Source organism: Bombina bombina, chromosome 6, assembly GCF_027579735.1.
Source record: "Bombina bombina isolate aBomBom1 chromosome 6, aBomBom1.pri, whole genome shotgun sequence".
NCBI classification, from domain to species: domain Eukaryota; kingdom Metazoa; phylum Chordata; class Amphibia; order Anura; family Bombinatoridae; genus Bombina; species Bombina bombina.
The window spans coordinates 106080973-106096084 of record NC_069504.1 but is presented as its reverse complement, the minus strand read 5'-3'; the positions used below and the strand labels follow the sequence as shown (position 1 = coordinate 106096084).

The window sequence follows — 15112 nt, the reverse complement described above, 5'->3', positions numbered from 1 at the left end:
TCTTTTGCCAGAAGTATCCACTCCCCTCTCTTTTACGACAGGTAATACAATTCCTGAGTCTTTGCCTGAAATTATAGAACACCTTATAATTTCTGTTACATCTATTCCATATACACAGAAAGGCAATTTCTTAGTGATGTTGTGAAGAGTATTTTGATACCAAACACCATATATATTGCATTCTTTATGTTTCTAAAGCATTATTACTTATAAAAGCACTAATTTACAGGGCTGGCTCTCCTATCAATGACCCCAGTGTAGTTTCTGGATAGAGTTTCTGTGTTCCATCATTCCCAGTGCTGAAAGGTTGGGGTAATAAAATAACCATTTAGACAATAAATGTTTTCTTCTTTGTATCTTACAAAGGTAAGAGGGTCCTGGCATTTCAAAGGGAAATCACATGCACACATAAACACAGCAACACAGTTCTTCTTAAAAAAAAAATGTTTTCTAGCATACAGGCTAAGGAAAATTAACCCTGAGCATCTCTATCATGAGGTATTCATGACAGGGGTAAACTTTACTTGCTGTATAACGTGCATAAATGTGATGTTTACCATTGATTAGCGCATATAGAAAATATACTGTGGTAGAAGTCTAATAAACAAAGTTTTTGATAAAATATCTCAAATTTGGAAAATAAATCATTGTTACTCAGTGTTTATGATCAGTAATTGATTACATTTTACATTAAAGTGATGGTAAATCCATTCGTATAACAACACTAGGATTTACCATCACTAAAAATAAAAATTAGTTTCTGTCATCGTCTCCTAAATAAACGGGTTAAACTCACCCTATCTGTGAGGAAAGTATATCGCTAACTCAGTGCCTCTGGCCGCACACGGCCCACATCGCTTTCTTCAACGAAGTGACATTTCCATCTCTAAACCAATAGTTGTGTGTGTGTCAACTGACATCCTAGCATGGCTATTGGTCTAGAGGTGGAATCATCACCTCATTGGAGAAGAGCCCTGTGCCGTGGGCGGCCTCCGGCCGCCCAGGGGGCGGCATTGCACAAACATTAGCGTACGCTGTCTGCATTTAATTTAATTTGGTCCCTTTGTGTGTATTGGTTAGCGACCTTGAGAAAATGTGATCAGGTTTGCGCGCTAGCTTTTTATTTTCCACTCATAATACACATGCTAACTGACGCGCAAAAAGCTTACTTCTAGTGCAGTTAATGCAAGAGCAGGATCGATAAATAGCGATACACTCGTAATCTAGCCCTTAAAGTGATGGTAAACCCAAGCGTATAACAAACGCTAGGATTTACCATCACTAAAAATAAACATTAGTTTGTGTCATTGTTTCCTAAAAACCGGCGTTAAACTCATCTATCTGTGAGCTAACTCTGCGCCTCCTAAATAAACGGGTTAAACTCACCCTATCTGTGAGGAAAGTATATCGCTAACTCAGTGCCTCTGGCCGCACACGGCCCACATCGCTTTCTTCAACGAAGTGACATTTCCATCTCTAAACCAATAGTTGTGTGTGTGTCAACTGACATCCTAGCATGGCTATTGGTCTAGAGGTGGAATCATCACCTCATTGGAGAAGAGCCCTGTGCCGTGGGCGGCCGGAGGCGCAGAGTTAGCTCACAGATAGATGAGTTTAACGCCGGTTTTTAGGAAACAATGACACAAACTAATGTTTATTTTTAGTGATGGTAAATCCTAGCGTTTGTTATACGCTTGGGTTTACCATCACTTTAAGGGCTAGATTACGAGTGTATCGCTATTTATCGATCCTGCTCTTGCATTAACTGCACTAGAAGTAAGCTTTTTGCGCGTCAGTTAGCATGTGTATTATGAGTGGAAAATAAAAAGTTTTCACACGAGCGCTTACCCAAAAAGTTCAAAAAGCCAGAGTTCAAATATTGCGACCGCTTTAACATATTCCCCCATAGACATAAAAGGGGTCATGATCTGAAGTTGAAGGGTAGTATATTCAGGAGTAATTTGAGGAAGCACTTCTTTATAGAAAGGGTGATTGATTCATGGGGGCTGAATTATCAAGCTCCGAATGGAACCTTCAGGCTCGCCAGAAACAGTAGTTATGAAGCAGCGGTCTAAAGACTGCTGCTCCATAACTTGTCCACTGCCCCTGAGGCTGCGGTCTTCAATCTGCCTGATCCTATACGATCGTGCTGATTGACACCCCCTGCTAGCAGCCAATTGCCCGCGAATCAGCAGGGGGTGGCATTGCGCATGCAGTTCACCAGAACTGCTTGTGCAATGATAAATGCCGACAGCGTATGCTTTCGGCATTTATCGATGTGCGGCAGACATGATACGCTACATTGTATCATGTCCGTCCGCACTTTAGTAAATCGGCCCCATGGAATAAACTTCCACAAGAGGTAGTAATGACAAACACTGTGGAGGACTTTAAGAATGCCTGGGATAAGCATAAGGCTATCCTATGAACTAGATAAGTTTATACTTTAAGGAAATATCTGGCAGACTTGCTGGGCCTATGGCTCTTATCTGATGTCAAAATGTATATTTCTATGTAATTGTTTAGAAAAGCTTATTCGGACCCTTTGTCCTACACAAATTCACTATGAAAGGGACAGTTAACATTATATTTTCTTGCACTGTTAGTAAACAATTACAAAATTGTATTTCCCCATGTCCCCTTCCTACTTTATAATTCATGTTGTAAGTTCTATGTTTTCTCTGCCTCTAATGCTTTCATACCAGGCCCCCTTCCATAGCCTTTTTAAAATTATTTTTTAAGTGACATTAAACACTAAATTCATTTTATAAGCATAGTATTAAGGTTTTGTTTTTTACTGCCTCCCTCTATTCATGAGTGCCACCATGTTGAAATCTGTTTTTCACTACTTTCCAGTGCTGCAAAATGCAGCAACTCTCCTTCAGATACCTTCAGTGCAACCTAGCTTCAATAACCAGCACTTGTAAAGAGTTAAAATCAGAAAAGGGCTTTAAGGAGAGATGCAGGTAAAATAGGAAAACCAATAAAATGGTAAATAGTAACAATGCTACTGTAGTTGTACCCAGCAGTTTAATGTTCCTTTAAATGTTAACATTTTTTTTTTTTTCATTTTAAATATCTATCTATCTATATAAATACTCTTAATATTCCTGTAAATCACCTGTTACTTTGCCATTTGACATAGCGCACAGTGGTTCAGGGGAGACTTCACTCAGAGGCCTAGCTTATCAGTCCAGGCAATTTGAGCCCATTGTGCTTGTAGGCCAAATATATTGAGTACACCTGCCAGTTGGTAATTATGTGATATTTACCTGCTGATGCCAGAACAGTAATTACTGTCTGACTTAATGGTTCTAAGACCTCCCAGATGTTTATCTAAAGAATGGCTGAAATAAGTCTAATTTGTTAGCTATGGCAGTGTCTATCTAGCGTCATTGATAATCTTAATCCCAATTAAAGACCAGTCAATTTGTACTGATATTTACAGCTGATCATTACATTTATTTTGTTCTTTCTTGTACTTTTTTTCCAGTGCACCTTCAAATGTCAGTACAATCCTTCATATTATTTACCTTCCATATGAAGCCAAGGGGGAAAATGTAAAATTTCGCTGGAAACAGGAGAACATCCAGCCTGGTGATGTCTATGAAGCCTGCTGGGCTCTGGATAATATATTGGTCATCAATGCGGCTCATAAACCAGTTGTGTTAGAAGATAATCTTGATCCAATGGATACCGGAAACTGGCTCTTCTTCCCTGGGGCTACTGTAAAGGTTTGTGTTTAATAAAATAATTCTTTATAAATAGTGATCTAAAAACCAAGGAATGGACCCGTATGTAAGTAAAGGGTTAATGCAATCAAATAAAAATGTCAGAGGGAAATGATTGTAAGTTATTATTTGTGATTATTTAAATTAGACAGCAATGCAACAAGCAACAAGAAAATCTGTTAGGATGCTTGGTTCAATAGGATGAAGTATAAGCAACAAGAGAAGCAAGAAAATAACTCTACCATGCAATTTGTGATTTTTAGAAATGGCAGCAGTGTTTGCAACAATGTATAACATTGCAACAAACATTGTTGCAAACAGTGGTATCAAAGCGCTAAGGACACATGCACTCTCCTGAGATCATATGAGCCTACCCAGGTTTTCTTTTCAATAAAGGATATCAAGAGAATGAAGCTAATTTGATAACAGAAGTAAATTGGAAAGATTTTGTTTTGTTTTGTTTTTTAAATTGTGAGCTCTATCTAAATCTTAAAAGTTTCATTTTGTGTTGAGTGTCAATTTAATTGAAACTAGCCCTTGTATAGTAAAATTCATTGTTGCAGTTAGATCCTTTGTTTGAAGACAGCCAATCATATCCGGCATCCAACCCTGAATGAAACCTCTATCAGACTCTGAACGTCATTGTCACTGCCTGGTACCGGGTTCTTAGCGTGACCATGGAACTGGCATAATTTAATAACCTTTTTTATTGATAAATGATTATGGTCCTAAGAAAACTAAAATAAACAAATATTTAAAGATAGAGTGCCCATCTACCATACCCAGGCTTTTAATTCCATTTGGCCTGACCATTCTAAGATGTTCCAAACAACACTGGCTGCCCTGATCACCTTATTCTGCTGCGTTTTAGCACCTAACTAGTCTGCCTGTTGTGGACTTTTAAACTGCACTACAGTTCAGCGTGTCTTACTAATGCTGCCAGGTAGACCAGATTAGGTCTGTCCATACTTAGCCCTATACATTCTGCAGCCACCACTTATACCTAGGGTGTCATTATTTCCTAGAAAAAAAAAGGACTTCCAGCCATTCCATCACTTACCCTACCTGTATGTCAGTCCATATAAAGAGTAGATGTCTAGGCATCTTAATTTTTACTCCAGAACCAGAACGTGTATTGTTTGCTTGTACCTATGTTGGACAGGGTGTTTCTGAGCTGTTTTTGAATGTCCTCCGTTTCACTTTGTAAAATTAAGGTACAAAAATGATATGATAGGTGAATTTAAACCAGCTGATACATTGCCATTATTATTTTTTTATTTAGTTCCAATAACAGCCAAGCATATACAAACATTGGTTTTGTCTGTAAAGTACTGGCCAGGTTCTACAATTACCAGGTTACAAGCCGATAGTGTGGCTAATACCATTGCTTCTGACTGTACCAGCACACCCTGCAGCTATTGCCCGTATCATCTCAATCTGAAAACACTACTTATCTGAGCCCAACTTGTAATCACTGCCTGTCTGCTGCCAATTACTACACAAGTCCACCTATATCAGCTTTACTGAAAACAAAATATGTAGTTTCATTTAAATGATACAAATCTACCATCATGCCACCATAATATACATTTTAATTTATTTGTATTTATAGTTATAATAAAACAGCTAAAAAGCCTACAAAGGCACTAAATACATGCTTGCTTACTAATCAGAAAGGATTATTTAGCTTTTAGTTCTGTTGCACTCCATTATGTCTGATCTTTTATATTTTGTCTAAGATGTTTTGGGATTTAGATATATCATACACTAGCTATCAAAATGAGTAGTTGGATTACTCACGCAGATTATGTTTTATGTTCTATTTTTTACATTTTTATATACTGTATATTTATATTTAAGCAACACAACAAATTAGTTTTAAGATAAAATATGATACAAGGACCTGTGTTAAAATGAAGAATATTGTTGCAATGTTTATTTGCTTTTCATATTTTCTTTCTACAATAAATTATAGTTAAAGAGACATTACATTTAACAATCTATATTTTATGTAAAGAGCAACAATTATTATTTTTTGTGTTAAAGAGATGGTAAAGTCAAAATTAATTGTTCATTATTCAGATAGGGCATGCAATTTTATTCAACTTACCATTTTCTTTTATCATCAAATTTGCTTTGTTTTCTTGATATTCTTTTTTGAAAGCTAAACTTAGATAGGCTATCTAACCCTTTTAAGGCCAGTTTTTCATTTCACAGTGTTAGTTCCTGTGTGCCCTATAAATAACATTGTGTTCACTCCTGTGGAGTTATGCAGGAGACAGCACTGATTGGCTAAAATTCTAATTTATACATGAGATAAGGGGGCATTCTGCAGAGGATTAGATACATAAGGCATTTACATAGGTAAAAAGTGTTGGTTATGCAAAACTGGGGAATAAGTAATAAAGGGATTATCTATCTTTTTTAAACAAACATTCTCAAGTAGACTGTCCCTTTAAATAAAAAACAGAATTTATGCTTACCTGATAAATTACTTTCTCCAACGGTGTGTCCGGTCCACGGCGTCATCCTTACTTGTGGGATATTCTCTTCCCCAACAGGAAATGGCAAAGAGTCCCAGCAAAGCTGGTCACATGATCCCTCCTAGGCTCCGCCCACCCCAGTCATTCGACCGACGGACAGGAGGAAATATATATAGGAGAAACCATATGATACCGTGGTGACTGTAGTTAGAGAAAATAATTCATCAGACCTGATTAAAAAACCAGGGCGGGCCGTGGACCGGACACACCGTTGGAGAAAGTAATTTATCAGGTAAGCATAAATTCTGTTTTCTCCAACATTGGTGTGTCCGGTCCACGGCGTCATCCTTACTTGTAGGAACCAATACCAAAGCTTTAGGACACGGATGAAGGGAGGGAGCAAATCAGGTCACCTAAATGGAAGGCACCACGGCTTGCAAAACCTTTCTCCCAAAAATAGCCTCCGAAGAAGCAAAAGTATCAAATTTGTAAAATTTGGCAAAAGTGTGCAGTGAAGACCAAGTCGCTGCCTTACATATCTGGTCAACAGAAGCCTCGTTCTTGAAGGCCCATGTGGAAGCCACAGCCCTAGTGGAGTGAGCTGTGATTCTTTCAGGAGGCTGCCGTCCGGCAGTCTCAAAACCAATCGGATAATGCTTTTAAGCCAAAAGGAAAGAGAGGTAGAAGTCGCTTTTTGACCTCTCCTTTTACCAGAATAAACAACAAACAAGGAAGATGTTTGTCTGAAATCTTTAGTAGCCTCTAAATAGAATTTTAGAGCACGGACTACGTCCAAATTGTGTAACAAACGTTCCTTCTTTGAAACTGGATTCGGACACAAAGAAGGTACAACTATCTCCTGGTTAATATTTTTGTTGGAAACAACTTTCGGAAGAAAACCAGGCTTAGTACGCAAAACCACCTTATCTGCATGGAACACCAGATAGGGCGGAGAACACTGCAGAGCAGATAACTCTGAAACTCTTCTAGCAGAAGAAATTGCAACCAAAAACAAAACTTTCCAAGATAATAACTTAATATCTACGGAATGTAAGGGTTCAAACGGAACCCCTTGAAGAACTGAAAGAACTAGATTTAGACTCCAGGGAGGAGTCAAAGGTCTGTAAACAGGCTTGATCCTAACCAGAGCCTGAACAAATGCTTGAACATCTGGCACAGCTGCCAGTCTTTTGTGAAGTAAAACAGATAAAGCAGAGATCTGTCCCTTCAGAGAACTTGCAGATAATCCTTTCTCCAAACCTTCTTGTAGAAAGGATAGAATCTTAGGAATTTTTATCTTGTTCCATGGGAATCCTTTAGATTCACACCAACAGATATATTTTTTCCATATTTTATGGTAAATTTTTCTAGTTACAGGCTTTCTAGCCTGAATCAGAGTATCTATTACAGAATCTGAAAACCCACGCTTTGATAAAATCAAGCGTTCAATCTCCAAGCCGTCAGTTGGAGGGAAACCAGATTCGGATGTTCGAATGGACCCTGAACAAGAAGGTCCTGTCTCAAAGGTAGCTTCCATGGTGGAGCCGATGACATATTGACCAGGTCTGCATACCAAGTCCTGCGTGGCCACGCAGGAGCTATCAAGATCACTGAGGCCCTCTCCTGATGGATCCTGGCTACCAGCCTGGGAATGAGAGGAAACGGTGGGAATACATAAGCTAGGTTGAAGGTCCAAGGTGCTACTAGTGCATCTACTAGGGTCGCCTTGGGATCCCTGGATCTGGACCCGTAGCAAGGAACCTTGAAGTTCTGACGAGACGCCATCAGATCGATGTCTGGAATGCCCCATAATTGAGTTATTTGGGCAAAGATTTCCGGATGGAGTTCCCACTCCCCCGGATGGAATGTCTGACGACTCAGAAAATCCGCTTCCCAATTTTCCACTCCTGGGATGTGGATCGCAGACAAGTGGCAGGAGTGATCCTCCGCCCATTGAATTATCTTGGTCACTTCTTTCATCGCCAGGGAAGTCCTTGTTCCCCCCTGATGATTGATATATGCAACGGTCGTCATGTTGTCTGACTGAAACCTTATGAATTTGGCCTTTGCTAGTTGAGGCCAAGCTCTGAGAGCATTGAATATCGCTCTCAGTTCCAGAATGTTTATCGGGAGAAGAGACTCTTCCCGAGACCATAGACCCTGAGCTTTCAGGGATTCCCAGACCGCGCCCCAGCCCACTAGGCTGGCGTCGGTTGTGACAATGACCCACTCTGGTCTGCGGAAGCTCATTCCCTGTGACAGATTGTCCAGGGTCAGCCACCAACGGAGTGAATCTCTGGTCTTTTTATCTACTTGAATCGTCGGAGACAAGTCTGTATAATCCCCATTCCACTGTCTGAGCATGCACAGTTGTAATGGTCTTAGATGAATTCGTGCAAAAGGAACTATGTCCATTGTTGCAACCATCAATCCTATTACTTCCATGCACTGCGCTATGGAAGGACGAGGAACAGAATGAAGTACTTGACAAGAGCTTAGAAGTTTTGATTTTCTGACCTCTGTCAGAAAAATCCTCATTTCTAAGGAATTTATTATTGTTCCCAAGAAGGGAACTCTTGTTGACGGGGACAGAGAACTTTTTTCTTTGTTCACCTTCCATCCGTGAGATCTGAGAAAGGCTAGGACGATGTCCGTATGAGCCTTTGCTTTTGACAGGGACGACGCTTGAATCAGGATGTTGTCCAAGTAAGGTACTACTGCAATGCCCCTTGGTCTTAGAACCGCTAGAAGGGACCCTAGCACCTTTGTGAAAAACCTTGGAGCAGTGGCTAATCCAAATGGAAGTGCCACAAACTGGTAATGCTTGTCCAGAAAAGCGAACCTTAGGAACTGATGATGTTCCTTGTGGATAGGAATATGTAGGTACGCATCCTTTAAATCCACGGTAGTCATAAATTGATTTTCCTGGATAGTAGGTAGGATCGTTCGAATAGTTTCCATTTTGAACGATGGTACCCTGAGAAATTTGTTTAGGATCTTTAGATCCAAAATTGGTCTGAATGTTCCCTCTTTTTTGGGAACTATGAACAGATTGGAATAAAATCCCATTCCTTGTTCTCTTATTGGAACTGGATGTATCACTCCCATCTTTAACAGGTCTTCTACACAATGTAAGAAAGCCTGTCTCTTTATTTGGTTTGAAGATAATTGAGACCTGTGGAACCTTCCCCTTGGGGGTAGTTCCTTGAATTCCAGGAGATAACCTTGAGAAACTATTTCTAGCGCCCAAGGATCCTGAACATCTCTTGCCCAAGCCTGAGCAAAGAGAAAAAATCTGCCCCCCACTAGATCCGGTCCCGGATCGGGGGCTATCCCTTCATGCTGTTTTGGTAGCAGTGGTAGGCTTCTTGGCCTGCTTACCCTTGTTCCAGCCTTGCATTGGTTTCCAGGCTGGTTTGGGTTGTGAAGTATTACCCTCTTGCTTAGAGGATACAGAATTAGAGACTGGTCCGTTTCTGCGAAAGGGACGAAAATTAGGCTTATTATTAGCCTTAAAAGACCTATCCTGTGGGAGGGCGTGGCCCTTTCCCCCAGTGATGTCTGAAATAATCTCTTTCAAATCAGGTCCAAATAATGTTTTGCCTTTGAAAGGAATGTTAAGCAATTTTGTCTTGGAAGACACATCCGCTGACCAAGACTTTAGCCAAAGCACTCTGCGCGCCACGACAGCAAACCCTGAATTTTTCGCCGCTAATCTAGCTAATTGCAAAGCGGCATCTAAAACAAAAGAGTTAGCCAATTTAAGTGCTTGAACTCTGTCCATAACCTCCTCATACGAAGATTCTTTACTGAGCGATTTTTCTAGTTCCTCGAACCAGAAACACGCTGCCGTAGTGACAGGAACAATGCATGAAATTGGTTGTAGAAGGTAACCTTGCTGTACAAAAATCTTTTTAAGCAAACCCTCTAATTTCTTATCCATAGGATCTTTGAAAGCACAACTATCTTCGATAGGAATAGTAGTGCGTTTGTTTAGAGTAGAAATTTTTCCTGAATCTGAAATTTCTCCATCAGACAAAACCTCCCTCATGGCCCCTTGAGATTGGTGTGAGGGTATGTCAGAACAGTTATCATCAGCGCCCTCCTGCTCTTCAGTGCTCTTCAGTGTTTAAAACAGAGCAATCGCGCTTTCTCTGATAAGTAGGCATTTTGGATAAAAGATTTGCTATGGAGTTATCCATTACAGCCGTTAATTGTTGCATGGTAATAAGTATTGGCGCACTAGATGTACTAGGGGCCTCCTGTGTGGGCATAACTGGTGTAGACACAGTAGGGGATGATGTAGTATCATGTTTACTCCCCTCATTTGAGGAATCATCTTGGGCAATATCATTATCTGTTGCAATACTGTCCTTACTTTGTTTGGACACTATGGCACAATTATCACATAAATTTAAATGGGGAGACACATTGGCTTTCATACATATAGAACATAGCTTATCTGATGGTACAGACATGTTAAACAGGCTTAAACTTGTCAACAAAGCACAAAAAACGTTTTAAAATAAAACCGTTACTGTCACTTTAAATTTCAAACTGAAAACACTTTATTACTGAATATGTGAAAAAGTATGAAGGAATTGTTAAAAATTCACCAAAATTTCACCACAGTGTCTTAAAGCATTAAAAGTATTGCACACCAAATTTCAGAGCTTTAACCCTTAAATTAACGGAACCGGAGCCGTTTTTACATTTAACCCCTATACAGTCCCAGAATGAGGCTCTGTCTATAACTAGAAAGGCCCCCATCTGAAAAAGGTGTCCAACACAGTGCCTGCCGTTTTTCTAAACGTTCCCCAAGATTATAATACCAATAATTAGTTAGAATCTGCATAATATGCCTAGTAAAGCAACTGTTTTAGCCCAGAAAAATGTCTACCAGTTTTTAAGCCCTTTTTGAAGCCCTTTATTCTTTTATGTTTAACTAAGAAAATGGCTTACTGGTCCCCATGAGGGGAAATGACAGCCTTCCAGCATTACATGGTCTTGTTAGAAATATGGCTAGTCATACCTTAAGCAGAAAAGACTGCTAACTGTTTCCCCCAACTGAAGTTACTTCATCTCAACAGTCCTGTGTGGAAACAGCAATTGATTTCAGTTACTGTCTGCTAAAATCATCTTCCTCTTACAAACAGAAATCTTCATCCTTTTCTGTTTCAGAGTAAATAGTACATACCAGCACTATTTTAAAATAACAAACACTTGATAGAAGAATAAAACTACATTTAAACACCAAAAAACTCTTAACCATCTCCGTGGAGATGTTGCCTGTGCAACGGCAAAGAGAATGACTGGGGTGGGCGGAGCCTAGGAGGGATCATGTGACCAGCTTTGCTGGGACTCTTTGCCATTTCCTGTTGGGGAAGAGAATATCCCACAAGTAAGGATGACGCCGTGGACCGGACACACCAATGTTGGAGAAATACTATTTTAATGATATTGGGCCAGATTACAAGTGGCTTGCTAACAAAAATTTTCATTGTGGGAGGGTTAGGACATATTACAAGTTGAAAGTTTAAAGTTAGCGCAAGAGCGAAACCTGATGCCCACTAACTTCAGGACTTCGTATATTGTGACAGTATTAGCTTCTTTAGAAATACAAAAGGGGTTTGGTTAAGCACAACTAACAAAAACATTCTATATACTGTAGGTGTACACAAATTGTGGCAGTGCTGCCAAAATGCCCATGGTTAATACAAGACAAAAAGTATTGGCACACATCCAAACAAATAAAACCACATATTTCAAAGTGCTGCAAAACATTGCCTGCAAAAAACTTTATACTTGTGTTAACTTCTTCTCCCCATAGACTTCAATGGAGCACACTGTTAAAATGCCCCTAACACTTATTGCTTGCCTGCTAACCCGAAACCACATTAGACCAACTGCGCTAAACCCGAAGGAATGCATATTTATGTATGTGTGGGTGTGTGTGTAATTTTTACATTTTTTATAAATCTATACCTATATATTTATATGAATATATACATATATATATATATATATATATATATATATAAATACAAAGAATATTTTCTTCACAGTAAAAAAACCATTGGAATGTAAAATATTTACAGTAAAAACGCAGTAAAACATAATTAAACATATTTAAATTAATTAAAAATGATTTTTCATGTTTACATGTATTTGAATGGAAAGGGCTCCAAAGTGTGTGTGTATATATTGTGACAGAACCCAAGGCATAGTAATGGAAGGTGTCTATATTCCCTCAAAAGTGCTGCAGTGTGGGGTATGGTCTGACAACCCCAGGGAAAATTGTTATGTTTGTTTGCCACATAGAGAAAATATGTGATTTATTTCTGCGTCCCTGGGGTGGAGTATTTGGAGAGTAGGGTGGGCCAGTGCTCCACCCCGCAGTTTGCAGGTAGCACATTATGTCAAAAAGTCCAGTCCAGGAATTCTGTCTGACTCAGCTAGCTACTCACCTGCATGTGGTAATTGACAGCAGGTGCTAATAAAATCCCCAGTCAGGGTTTGAGAGGTAGATTTGCCAGCAGTAAAGGGAAACTGCAAACACTCTCCTGAGAGACTGAGAGGAATTATCTCTAAAGGACAAAGTTTGAAAGGTCTGTGCAATATTACTTTTGTGAAAAGCTACTTAGTGCAGACAGTTGTACTTGTTAGTAAGTGCTCAGTGGAGCAAGCCTCTTTTGTTTTGTTTATGTTTATTTTGCCTGTTTTTTGCCAGACCTGATAATAAACAGACTGTATTTTATAAAGCTACAACCTTGTGGGGTGTTTCCAGCTTTGAGGACTGTGTGTTTCCAAGATCCCAGGTCACATATGGTGGAGAATGCGGGCAACACACTGATAGTCTGTTAAGGAAACAATACTACACTTAAAATGGAGGAAGTTGTAAAGGCTTTACTACAGGCTACAGCCTCACAGCAACAGGCCACTGCCACACAGCAGCAAGCTACTGTCAGCCAGCAAGAAAATATTGCAGTGCTACAAAAACTGGTATTAACACAAAGAGAGGAACAGCAGAATATCACACGTACCATGCAGCAGGAGATTCAAGGCCTATCTGAAAGACTTGGCAGGTGTGCTGCAGAAATTCAACACAGTTCTAAGACTCTGAGAGTGAGTAACTATTTGCAAAAGATGGTGGCTACAGATGATGTGGAGGCTTACCTGATGGCTTTTGAAAGGACAGCCGAAAGAGAAGGGTGGCCTGCGTCTGAATGGGCAAGTCTCCTTGCGCCATTTCTGAGTGGAGAACCTCAGAAGGCATATTATGATTTGGAGCCTGAGCAGGCCAGTGACTATAAAAAGCTAAAAACAGAAATCTTGGCCCGCCTGGGAGTAACGACAGCAGTAAGGGTCCAGCGATTTCACTCCTGGACTTACAGTCAAGACAAAGCCGTGCGGTCACAGAGGTTTGACTTGATACATCTTGCCAGGAAATGGCTACAGCCAGAGGTCAACTCAGCTAGTCACATTGTGGAACAGCTCGTGATGGACCGGTTCCTGCGAGGATTGCCTGTTTCCCTGCGGCGGTGGGTCAGCCAGAGTGAACCTAAAACTGCTGACGGTCTAGTTGCCCTGGTGGAACTCTATTTGACGGCCGGAGAGTTTCTACAAATCCCCAAACAGGAAAGACCTAGAACCCCGAAGATCCAGAGTCCCAGTAAATTGGGTAAGACTGTTCCGGGGAAAAGGGGGTATCGGGAAGAGCAGATGGGTTTTTACAACCCGAGGGACATTACAGCAAGGGACAAGAGTTTTGTGAGGCAGGAAGGGTCCACAATAGCCTCAAAGGTGTTGTCTAATGCTAATATTAAATGTTTTCAATGTAAAGAGTATGGACATTTTGCAAAGGACTGCCCTGAGAATGATGTTGCTATGGAATGGAATGTTGGCAATATGAGAGACAATTATTCATTGTACTCTCGCTCAGTATATGTAATTACCAAAAATGATTGTTTAAATGGCAACCCTTGGTGCACTGTAAGGGTGGAGGGAAATGAAATTAAAGCTTTGCTGGACTCTGGTAGCATGGTTACGCTCATAGACAGGGGTCTGTTGAGAAATACTCCTATTGATAATTACCAGAACCTAGATATTGCTTGTGTCCATGGGGACATACACAAGTATCCAACTGCTAAAGTACTTATTGAAACTCAAAATGGCCCTATAAATCATAGAGTTGGTTTAGTGGATAAATTAGTCCATGAAATGATAATAGGCAGAGATTTTCCCCATTTTTTGAATCTATGGGATGCTGCTGAGGAAAATTCACCGGATTCAGTAGAGGGCGCTGTTTTTGACTTTCCCTTTTCTGATTTATTGGGGGATGACTTAGACAAAATAACTCCTGCTAGAGGGAAACACTCAACCCCTATGGAAACCCTAGTTGGAGGTAATACTGAACAGAATAATACAGGTCAATCTAATATATCGGAACCTGATGTAGAAATAACTGACCTAGAGGTTAGCCCAAGTAACTTTAGGGCTGCACAATGGGAGGATCCAACTTTAGCTGCGGCTAGAAACTATATTTCCATAAGAAATGGCACCCCCATTAATACTGATAAAGCACTCACCTATGCATACTTTGAAGTGGAAAATGATTTATTGTACAGAGTTGGGAAAAAGGAGTCTGTCAAACAGCTGTTAGTACCCCAGGCATATCGACACACTGTATTAAATCTGGCACATAGCCACATACTTGGGGGGCACTTGGGGATTGAAAAAACCAGAGAGAGAATTCTTAGGAGGTTTTATTGGCCAGGTGTAATGGCATCTATCACAAATTATTGTTCTTCTTGTCCTGAATGCCAATTAACTGCCCCTCTTACAGCATACCGTAGCCCCTTGGTGCCCTTACCTATAATTGAGGTCCCATTTGAACGC

General features: G+C 40.1%; 1 protein-coding gene across 1 annotated transcript in view; it reads left to right on the top strand.

The window, feature by feature from the left end:
- The window catches only part of RELN (reelin), a 957839-nt gene that overhangs the window by 520970 nt on the left and 421757 nt on the right, over positions 1-15112 (top strand). Inside the window, 1 exon segment of the mRNA XM_053716545.1 lies at positions 3494-3734. Within this exon segment, the coding sequence (XP_053572520.1) occupies positions 3494-3734 (241 nt within the window).